Raw genomic sequence first — 12,603 nt, forward strand, 5'->3', positions numbered from 1 at the left:
CACACACACACAGGAGGTCACTTAGTTCAGATGAAATGTAAAACCAAGCTCTTGACCACTTGTCCCACACTGATGTGTCAACAGAAGGGCTTTTAGAACAAATTGACAAATTAAACAGTATGAAGTCACCAGGGCCAGAGAGTACTCACCCAAGAGTGCTGAAGGAATTCAAATATGAAACTGCAGAATTACTAACTGTAGTATGTAACCTATTGCTAAAACAAGCCTCTGTACCAGATAACTGGAAGGTAGCTAATGTAATGACGATTTTTAAAAAGGGCTCCAGCGATGATCCTGCCTATTACAGGTAGCTTAGCTTAACTTCACTACCAGGCAAACTGGTTGAAACTACAGTAAAGTACAGAATTATCAGACACAGATGAAAATATGTTGGGGAAGAGTCAACAAGGCTTTTGTAAAGGGAAATCATGCCTCACAAATCTATTAGAATTCTTTGAGGGTGTCAACAAGCAGGTAGGTCAGGGTGATCCAGTCAATTTTGCGTACTTGGATTTTCAGAAAGCCTTCGAAGGTCCTCACCAAAGGCTCTTAAGGAAACTAAGTCATGGGATAAGAGGTAACATCCCCTCAAGGATAGTAATTGGTTAAAAGACAGAAAACCAAGGGTAGAATAAATGGTCAGTTTTCATAATGGAGAGAAGTAAATAGCATGGTCCCCTAAGGATCGGTACTGGGTCCATGATGGTCAACATATTCATTAATGATCTGGAAAAGGGAGTGAACAGTGAAGTAGCAAAGTTTACAGAGGATACAAAATTATTCAAGAAAGTTAAGTTCAAAGCTGACTGCAAAGAGTTACAGGGGGATCACAAAACTGGGTGACTGGGCAACAAACTGGCAGATGAATTCAACATTAATAAGTGCAAAAGTAATGCACATTGAAAAAAATAATTCCAACTACACATATATGACGATGGATTCTAAATTAGCTGTTACTATGCAAGAAAGATTTTGGAGTCACAGTGGATAGTCCTCTGAAAAGTTCACCTCAGTATGCAGCAGTGGTCAAAAAGGCTAACACAGTGTTAGAAACTATTAGGAAAGGAACTGAAAATAAGACAGAAAACATAACACCATTATATTAATTCATGGGTAGGCCACACCTTGAATAGTATGTTGAGTTCGGGTCGCCCCATCTCAAAAAGGATATAGTGAAACTGGCAAACATTCAGAGGAGGACACCAGAGATGATCAAGGATATGGAACAGCTTGCATACGAGGAGAGACTATAAAGACTGGGACTGTTCATCTTAGACAAGAGATGATTAAGTGGGGATGTGATAAAATCATGAATGGTGTGAAACCAGGGGTTACCCAATGAAATTAATAGGCATCAGGTTTAATAGAAACAAGAAGAAATACTTTTCACACAATGCAATTAACCTGTAAGAGTGATTACCATGGGATGTTGTGATAGCCAAAAGTATAACTGGGTTCAAAAAAGGATTAGGTCCATTAATGGCTAATAGCCAAGATAGTCAGGGACATAATCCCATGCTCAGGGCAACCCTAAACCTCTGACTATTAGAAGCCAGGAGGGGAAGACAGGTGTACCTCTCCAAAACTGCCCTGTTCTTAATGTTCCCCTTAAAGCTCTGGTATTGGCCATTATCGGAGATAGGATATTGGGCTAGACTGACCTTAGGTCTGACTCAGCATGGCAGGTCTTGTGATCATTACAGCGATCTCGCAACATTTAAAGTGAAATGGCATTAACTCAGGTGTCCAAGCTGTGTAACTGCTTTCCATCGACCTATTTTTCTATATACATTTAACTGTAGAAGGCATTCTTCTTCAATTTTTCTTCAAACTGTTGTACAATGAAGCTGTTGCACAGCTGAAAAGAAGCTACATTTCTGCCAAGAGGTGGCTGCATTTGAGTAGAGGGTGAGTAATCTCAGTTTCAACGGATAGAGCACTTTGGGATTTACAGTTTCTTTAATATGGTAACTATTATTACTACCATGTCACTTTAGTCATAATTTGGATTGTTATATTTTATTCACCATGTGAATAAACACTATCTGAAAGGGCATATATTAATTCCTTTTTCTTGGATGCAACGTATCTTTGTTTGTTCCAAGTTATTTAAAATATGTGAACTAGGGAACAAAAGGATATTCTAGCATAAATAAACATGTATTTTCTTTGGAAATTGTTGTTTTTTAAAATAAAAATGCTTCAAGGTGAGACTCACATCCACATTTTACTGAGGCCAACAGGTCTTTAAACTGTTAGAAACTAAGTCAAAAGGGGTATGGCCACTAGTACACGCACATGTAAAAAAGATACTTCTCCAGCAAGTAAGCATCAAGAATTTTATGAATGTGCAGTATCCGTTTCAGACAAAAGACCACAATCTATCAAACCTTTCTCCTGAAGGTTCATGCAAGCCCTAGTCTCACAATTACTGCACCTAGAAGGCAATGATAAGATAATCACTGCACTGGATCACCACATCAATCAGGGCAGATAGGATCTGATTTAAAGATCAAATGTACTTAATTAAGCAATCAATTATCCTGGCTCAAGAGAGCTGACAGAAAAAAAAGTTACAGCTTCATATATATAAATACTCTTGAATACTTGGAAGGGTCAACAATATTTATCCTCCTGCTCAACAAATAAAAATTCCAACACCTGGAAATTATGACTGGCCCTTTAACTTATTTCCATAACATTTGTTTAAAGTGATCTCACTATGAGAGGAAAGCAAGAATTTAACTAAGAGTGTAGAAGTGAAAAGAATCATTTAAAATTGGGGCAAACAACAGAAGACGGTAGAATACCCCTTCATGAGAGAGGATGTGTGTCAGCTGGCGAGGGATCTCATATATCATATTCTATAGATAGTTACAGATAAGTAATAAAAGGAATGTCAATTATATCTAAGGGACAATTCCTGTAGTCCTTTCTTTGGGGTGAAACACGCACTGACTTTTGCTGTGCCCAAGTAAGGACTGCAGGATTTGTCACAAAAAAGAATGCAGAGAAAAGCAGATTGTGGCAAAACGTACCAGAGAAGACAACTCGGATTATTAACATTCCTTGAAAGCAACGTTGCAGAATCAGAGGCGTCTTGGCCGACAGTTTGGTTGGATGAAAGTTCAATTTTACTGTATTACTTCCTGCAGTGAAAGTAATGCTCGGGAGTCTTTTACAAGACAGTACTGTGCACAAAATACAAGAAAAACTAAAAATACGATATTTCTATATTGTTTAAATATATACATAAACATATAGGAAGAAGGGGAGAGATTCCCCTTCACAACAGTACTAGGAGGCAGCTGTCTACACTAAGAATACATTCTAGTGGATAGAATGGCATATAGAGGAACCATGCACAAAAGTCCAGTTAACACCAATGGGAGTTATAAATCTAACATTGCTGTGAAAAAAAGACACCTCAGTATGAATACCTAGATTTTGCTATGTTAAAATACTTAAAATGGACTAAAGAAGTAACTTTGATAAATGGCCAAGTGCATTTCCCTGTTGACTTTAAATCACAAACATGATCAATATCACATTACTACGCTATGATGGTTCTATTTAAATGGTTTCTTCGTATGTCTGATGGTACTGTGGACCAGCTATAATCTATTCTATTGCATGAAGTATTCTGGTTTTGTTTTACTTTTTCTATTGGTTTTACTAAAATCAATACAAAAATGTGGCAACCAGCTTCCAGCATAAAGCTGGCCCCAATTCAGAAAGCACTTAAGCTCCTGCTCAGCTACAAGCATCTGAATAGTCTCATACCTAAATGCTTTGTTGACAGTATCCAATATTCCCTGCCCCCAAACACCAACAGATTTACACAGAAGGCAAAGAAGAATGTTTCTTCAACTTTGTAGACACTGTAGAAAAATCTAAACAGGTTGTAAATTACAGGTCATTAAAACTTTACCCTGGTTTGAAATTTGACTTTTGTCTAATACCTATTTATTTCTAGGCTTTCTATTGCGATCACCTGTGAAGAGGTGAATTGTAAGCCGTCGAGGGGATTCTGGGGAAAACATTTGAGTGCTAAGGAGGCATAGCACTAATTTCAGATCCTAGGCAATTGGACTGTGGAGTCCCCATTGCCAAAACGAGCATCAGATATGAGGGCTACATCTAGAGTACATGCCTAGAGACCCAAAGCCAGGAACCATGCCTAAACTCTGCCCAGACCCAGGAAGTAAAGGGTATGTGAGATTCAGTATTTGGATCCATTCATAGAAGTCTAGAGAGTGTCCAACTGGGGGAGCTCAACTAGGTCAGTAACACTGAGGTTGGGTAGTTAGCTTATTGGAGTGTTTTTCTTCTCTGCACCTCTCCTGCCTGCACAACATTTAACTTTGCGCTGCACTGCCCAGCCCCAGAACACTATGCCAAAGGGGTTATAAGAGAGGAGGAGAAAGCTCCATTGTAGAACTTCTTGGAAAAGGCAAACTCACTTTCTCTCTAGGGCAGCTTTACAGAGGTTGTGTTCTATTTGCAGGATATCCTATTGCAACTTTACAAATAAACATGTCTCTCACTTCCCATACAATGAGACTTCTTTAAGGTTTCACTTGCATAGATCCCTTCATGATTTTAGTGTTAACGGTATTTGGCGGCTGGGAAATAAAGAGTTAGCAATGGATTGATGGGTACTTTCTCAGTGCTCTAAGTTAAATGTTTGTGAGAACCTGTATTGATTTGAAATAAGACTCTCTTGGGGTGGTTGTGAGAGGAAATTTGTATGATGCCTTGTGTTTTTCACATGGTATAGGAATGAGTCATAGACTGTTAAGTGCTTACTATTGTACTAGTGTTTGAAAATATCTAGCAGATGGTTTATTGTAACATTCTGCATAAAATAAAAGGTATAAATTAACCTCGCAAAACAAAACAGCACACAGAAGATTCATACATCAACAGTGTTGACATATTACTTCCCCTCCTTCCCCCACTTAGTGGTATTGATTGCTATTCATAATATAATCAAACTCCTCCCACCAATTTACATTCAGACAAATATTAACTTCATTGTAATTAAGATTACAAGTTAAAAATCAGATGTTTTAAAAACATTCTGTATCTATCACTAATATTTTAGTTGAAAACTGACATTTAAAAAAAATCACATTTACTTTTCACTATTTGCTTACTTGTGTTTTGCTCTGCTTGGACAATAAAACTAGATGAAGGAGTTATACTCTTCTTTTGAGCAAATGACATTTTCAGGTTTTCATCCATAGCACAATGCTCCAATATCTGATTTTCAATTTCTTCAGGTGGAAGTTTAAGTACCAACCAATACTGGTGAAATTATAAACAAACAAAAATATTTTCCCCCTAACATTAGGTTTTTTAAACTTTTTTTTAAAAACATCTACAAGTTAAGCTCTGATGCAACAAGGTATTTCACCATGTGCCTAATTTTTAAGCATGTGAGTAGTCCCACCTCAATGGGACAGCTACATGTTTCCATTTAGGCATGTGCTTAAGTACTTTACTGAATTAGGAAGTAACTTACACAAGATCATAATGTAAGAACAGTAGCGTACCTGAAATTAGAACCCAAGAGTCCTGACTTCTAGTCCTAGTCTCTGATCACTAGAAAACACTTCATACCAATACCTACCCCAGTAAATATAGGATGAAATCTGTCCCAATTGAAGTCAGTAAGAGTTTTGCTATTGACTGTAATGGGACCAGGATTTAACCCATAATATTTTATAAAACAAGTACGACTGTATTTATTGTTTTATTATTATTCCTAATCAGGAAGTAAAAGAGAAAGAAAAGACAGCATGGGGTCTACCCTACAGGCATATGTTACTCATCTTTGCATCAATGGAATTTAAAATTAAATATAGAGAGGATACTATTGATCCGAATGTATTCAATCGTACATTTAAGAAATCTCATAAAATCTTATAAATGTGATCATGCTTTCTAATATTATACAGCATACTTATTCTAATGATGTTAAATATCTAAGTCCAACCTAGTCCATTAAAGCCTGGAATAGTTTATTTTCTATTTGAAAGTTATTCTCTTTTTTAGCCATTATAAGAATGGAAGAAACCACATTTTAAATATATTTAGAGAAGAACTAATAAGTCTCCCATTAGGCAAAGGGAACCACTAATGAGATACTTAAGATGAACTCTATCCTAGTGAGAAATTCTTTCCAGAAGATTTTGGGACAGTCCCAAAAGCATATGAATGAAAGATCTGGAATGCTGCTTACATTACCACCATGTGTCCTTGATGGAGACTCCGTCTGAGAACTTTCTATCTGGTGGTTTTGCTGAATAAGATGAAGGGTGTTTTTTTGTTTTGTTTTTTTAAGGTTTGCACACAGGTCATCCCAGGTAGAATCTGATGAATGTAGACCAAACTGTGCCCTTAGTGAAACCACTGAGTCACTGCATCCAACCGTGCTCCATTAACAAAGAGTCTTGCTATTGATTTCAGCAGGACCAGGATTTGAATTTATACCAGCATAGAAGACAGCGGAATTCAGTCCTGAATATTCATATTGAAACTCAATTTATATATTTTCTTTGGATATTTTACTTTAATAACTATTTTAATGTTCTGATATTAATTTCTGTTTTATTCCATTTTAATTTTTAAAAATGAAAAGCTTGTTTATTGTGGAAGGTTATGTTTTACTTAAAAATAACTGAACTGAGATCCTTTGTACCACAGATTTTGTTCATAATTTTCTATCTGTTATAAAATGTTGTGTATAAAATTATTTGTAATTATACCTAATTATATATATATATATTTAATTCTATCTGGAAGATTTCCTGGGTTAATTAACCATGCTAAGGTCCCAAACAGAAAATGATATCCAAGCAGGTGGACCCTTACTCCCATGAAATATCATACCAACATCTAGGACTCCTAACAGTTATATGCATTGCAGAACTGGGGCTCAACTTTACAGCCCAGTTGGCCAAATTCTACTTCTCCACTCACCTGAGGTAACAGCTTCGATGCATATGTAACGTTCCCATTTCCCATTTTTATCGTCATCATCAAGAGGTAAGTTACCATGATTACCTCACAAGACCATATTTAAATTATAATATATTTTCGCCTTACTAGTGGCCTCTTTTAATTGCTTAAGCCAAGGTCAAAGAGCTCAAAAATTAATTAAAAACCAAAGAATTAACCAGGAACGAGATACCAAAAACCTGATTTTTCCTACCAAATGAAGCACTTGCTATTTTGGTATTAACTTTGTAATTTCAGAAACACAAACAATGATCTTTTTGAATCACACCCATGAATATGGACGCCAGATCTGGTTTCCCATAGATAAATTATTAAAAGCCAGAAATAGCCCAATTACCACAGGAAATCTTTGAGGTGAAAAATGGGGACAATGTTCTCCTGGGAAAACAATAATATTTCTGGTGTGGTTATTCATGTCTCTCTTAATACAATGCAGATTTTTTTTAAACAAAAGTATATGCATAGAATAGAATTAAACAAATTTTGACTAACAAAAACATCTGAAATAAAGTAAATAGCTATAGACACATAGGTGACACAGTACTTGACATCATAATATTAATGTGAAGCTTCATTCTGAAGCAGAACCAACCAAACCTTTGATTGTCAGCATTAATGGTGTTTTTGCCCCATCACAGTAAAAGGCCGCCAACCTGCAGAGAGGTCTTTAAAGTCAGGTTTCACTGCATCTTGCTATGATCTTAATGTTGGACATAAAAGTTCGCAGAAACAATCAGAGAAAAAAACTCTTTAAAATAGTTCCAGTTTATAGACCCCTCCCAGAGGAATTCAGTAAAGGAATGTAAACCTAAAGATTTATTTTTCTGTTCAGGTCATGGCTGGGCTAGTCCACTAAGTTACTGAACTCCCTAGTCTGAAACTGAGAGCAACGCTAAGTTAACAGGCCTCTGTAGGTAAAAATTCATGAGATACCCCTCTGTAGGTCATGCATTTTCACTGAAGTTATTGCATTAAATAGATCAACGGCATTGTTTCAAAAAGGGCACATGGCCAATAACCTACCTCAATGTAGTCTTTGGCATGGCCCCAGTCTCTTTTAGCATCCAGATTGCCCAAACTGAAATATTCCATCTGTCCGAGGTGAATCTTAGCTACTGATCGGCTAATTTTTCGAGTTACAAAGTTAGCCCCTGAAACAGAGATAAAAGATATCATCAGCACAGTCACATGATGGATAACTGTCTGCTAGTAGAATCCCAAAGCTCAGCTCACAGCAACTTCTTTCAGTCTTTAACCCCCACACACCACCCAAACCATGCCATCATTTATCATTTGAGTAAGCTAAGAAGCTCGAAATATAAGTGTCACATTATCTCCACTTTCACAGCAAACCGTCTTTGTTTGTGGGACTTCTGAAGCATTCCGAATTTGCTGCCTCAATATTCAACCTAGGCAGAAGGCCAATGAAAATCAATTGGAATGTCAGTTTCTAAACACAAAATGCAAAAGGTTACATAAAGAAAGGAAGACAGGCATCTAAGACTATCCTCACTTAAAAAAAAACAACCCACATACAAATATATACTTTTTGTCTCTTAGTGAAGCTGATGGTGAGACCATCCAAAATTGAAACTTCCTTCAAAAGGTTTTACTGGTTAACTAGAAAAGAAGAATAAATTCATTAATTAATTTGGGATTCTCTATCTCCACATTTGAGTAAGACATTGACACAGTGATGATAACCTCTACCATTTGGGAATTGCACACAGATATACCATACCACAAGTAGCCTGGTTCTACATATTTGATTGCGAAATTCACATGCCTGTTGCCTTCTCCTTGTAGAGTTGTTTCAAATTACATTTGGCTTTTCATATCTTTTCATCACAACATAGTTCTTTAGATACCTTATTACTAAGACCATGACTTCTATACTAATAAGAAACAAACGATCAACTGTTTGCTCCAAAAAAGAAAGTTAACAGAACTGGGGACTGACAGTCAGGCTAAACAAGCTCAATGATATTAGCACCCTAATGCACTACTAGAATTAAAATGACATGGCATTTACTGGGCCAAAGAATATGACTAACTAGTGACATGGGCTACTTTATCCAAAGAGAAACAGTAGCATTAATAGTATGGAGCATAATTATTTCTCTTTCTAAAATGATTATTGGTTTGTTGTTTCAGTTTGAATAAAGGATTGCTCATAACTAAAAGATAGGAAGGAAATCAGTGTGTCTACAACTAGACACATTCATGATACAAAACAGCTCTCATGAGCTCTACCTGTACATTTTCTATAGTTTGTCTTACAAATGGTCTTTCTTTGGACTTACTGCATGATATATATTGCATATTCCAGACCAAAACCTTCTGTCACACAAAATAAGAAAACCATAGATACTGCTTGTGTGCTGTTTGACTGTCCCACAAAGTAAAAAACGGGATTATTTCTTTTGCACCATGAGCATCATAAGCATTGAAAAAATTAAAGTCCCTCAGATCAGATTTATCAAAAGGATTCAGAAATATTTTTCTTTTGTTTGTCAAATGTTAAAGACTAAATGACATTCTGATTTACTGGTTATTTTAAAATTTTAGGGAATCTTCTGTGATTACAGTTTTTATATTCGCTGGAAAAGTGACTCATATATGTAGTAGACCACAGCACAGTTTGACACTGAGAGTCAGATTTTCAAAAGAATGTGCACACAGAATGTGTGCCCCTGCCCTGTTGTGTGCAAACTCTGATGTGTGAACACAAACATGCTTACGTGCATATGCAAATGAGTGTGGGCATGCATGCTCACGGGGAGGTTTGGACGATGAACCTAAGTGCAAATGCACTTATGAAAAATCTAGTCCTGAAGTGATATTTTTTAATACATATATTTTAAAAGTCAATGGGATGACTGATGTGGGTGTGCTGCCTTCTTGCTTATTACTTCCTGTTCATGCTCTTTTCAGGCTCCCTGAACTCAGAGTTTCAGTTTGTGCGCATGTGTGTACACACACACACAGCGATGGGTGCGTGCAGTTACTCAGCGCCTGCCATACGGACTGTTATGTTTTGTTCACATTGTTGCTGACTAACTGGTTCATGGTTATTATATGTTTTGATGACATGGGTATCTTGCTTCAATTTCCTTGAGTTTTACGATTGCTGTTCTGGGTGCATCAGAGTGTAACAATCAGTAATAATCAATGGAACAATTCACTATAATTACAATTTGTTAATAAATTGAAATGTTACATATTAGCTGAAATTAAAAATTCAGAAACTAAACAAACAATCTAAGCATATGGCCTGGAATTATAGAAAACGAAACTTCCTTCCTTTTGATGGCAATGTGGGATAATGGAAGAGACTGTGGTCTAGAAAATAAAGCAAGGAATCCTGATTAGGACACTTTGGATCTAATTCTGCTCTTAGGCCCAATACAGTTATGAACTCCATGCAGACAAACACCTACATGTAGCTCATTGCAGGAACAGGTCCTTAGCTAATCCCCTCTGATAAGTTTGGAATATTATTGCAATCTTGAAAAAGCTATGTACTGTAACTCCTCTGTGCATTGGCTTGTTATTTGCAAAATGAGTATGAATGATGCACTTCACTAATGTCGGTGGCAAAACTCCCACCAACATTGATGGGGCCAAGATTTTACCCAGCATATTCTGCATCTTATTTAAAGTTAGTAAAGTGCTTTGAGATCTTCACTTGTATTCTTATTATTTGTAAAAGTGGAATTTATATCATGATATTTTAACTATTAGCCAAAACTATTAAGCACTACTCTGAGGTTTAACATTTTGTATTGAAAGTAGGTTATACTTTCTCCATGAACACAAGAGGCACTTTCAGCACTAAAGTCTTTTTTACAAGGATAGAGTTAAAGTATCTGGTCTTAGGTTTCAGACTGCAAGGGAGTAAAACTAGCAGCTTTCATCACCACATTCCCATTCCCTGTATTAGCAGTGAGAGTAATAATCATCATCTGTATTGCAGCAAGCTTTACTGTGTTGAACTACTAGGCTAAAGAATGACAGCTTCAATTTTGGAATTATCATCTCCTGAGGGAACATAAAAAACAAATGTTCTGGGGAAAAATGGTTCTGAGCAATCAAGTTAACATAGTATTCAAATACAATCAATACTACATGGGAAATGGGAGAGGTATCACTGGCAACCACTAAAATCAATCATTAGTGGTTAGGTGCAACATTACAAAAACATTACATTTACTTTTCTTGTTATAGAAAGAATTATGTTCAAAAATTTCTTCTAAACACAGAGTATACTCCCAAAGGCAGAAATGAAAGATTAGAGAGGATCAGGATAAAAAAAATCGGAAACATTATTTTACTGGAATATTCTGCTGAATGTTCAGCAGAAACATTTCAGTTCTCTTACTCTAAATACCACATAAAGCAGTTAATGAAACCTAAGCTACTGTTCATTTTGAGAAACGTGGTCAGGAATTTTTTCATGTGACTCTGTACCAAGGACTGAATGGCATTTCAGAGGCGTTAAAATGATGTGGTTCATAGATAATGTTTAAATACCAATTCTCTTCAAACATAATATCTTAAAATATCCTATTACACTTCATGACTGATCTCATGCCATTAAACGCACATCAAAACTAGAACTTAAACTGACGCCCACTACAGCCATACACAGTAGTTAAAGTTATGACAGCAATTCCACTATAAAGCCCTATTTCTAGGGTTTATAATTTGGCTATATAAATTTGCTTTGGCCTGAAACTTGGCAGACATTATGTCTTGCTGCTTAGGAGTGATTCTATCTATAGATTTACATGTAGCTCTGTGGACATCTTTATATGGCTAAAAATAAAATAAGGGCTGTGGCACAGAAACGGTTAGCTTCTTTCTTCCTTAAGAGGTCTTCAGGACCCTCGCAGGTTGTATCTGCACTAGTCCTTCCCCCCTAAAATTTCTCACCATTGCTATTACCAGAGCTGCCTCACTGGTAACAGTAGGAGCATAAGTATAGACAGAGCACAAGGTGGCTGGTGGGGGGAACCACTCCACCATCCAGACTGGTTCTGAGATATGTCAATGATGGAGTAGCTAAAATGCCATTGGCTGACAATCTTTTCTACACTAATGCTTCTGCCATTATCGTCAACAGTGGAGCTGCTTTGATGGTAGCGCTGGTGAGAAATTTTAAGGAAAAAAAGTTCCTCCCATTTACCTCCCACCCTTAATCTTGGATGCTCCTTATGGCACCCTTCATCTTTTACAACAGGGCAGAAATGAACTTCCTGTAGAGTTCAAATGCTTGCTATTAATCAGCCAAAGGTGTGGCTCTTGACTAAATGATTTATTTGTTATAGTTGCAAAAAAGGCTAATACCATTCTGGGGTAGGTTAACAAAAGTGTGATATGCAAGACCTGGGAGGTAACTGTTCTGCTCTACTCAGCACTGGTTCTGCTCTACTCCGATAGAGTACCTTGTCTAATTCTGGGTGCCACACCCTCAGGAAGATGTGGACAAACTGGAGGGAGTCCAGAGGTAAGCTACAAAAATGATAAAAGGATCAGAAAACCTGACCTATATGGAAATGTTAAAAAAACTGGGCA

At 36.8% G+C, this 12,603-nt stretch overlaps 1 protein-coding gene across 2 annotated transcripts in view; it reads right to left on the minus strand.

Annotated features, from left to right (window-relative positions):
- Positions 1–12,603, minus strand: part of GMDS (GDP-mannose 4,6-dehydratase) — a 550,209-nt gene that overhangs the window by 281,531 nt on the left and 256,075 nt on the right. For both annotated transcript variants that reach the window (XM_073332192.2, XM_073332193.2), the window contains exon 7: positions 8,050–8,177. In XM_073332192.2, the coding sequence (XP_073188293.1) occupies positions 8,050–8,177 (128 nt within the window). The remainder of the gene's footprint in view (positions 1–8,049; positions 8,178–12,603) is intronic.

This window comes from Lepidochelys kempii, chromosome 2, assembly GCF_965140285.1.
Source record: "Lepidochelys kempii isolate rLepKem1 chromosome 2, rLepKem1.hap1, whole genome shotgun sequence".
Lineage (NCBI taxonomy): Eukaryota > Metazoa > Chordata > Testudines > Cheloniidae > Lepidochelys > Lepidochelys kempii.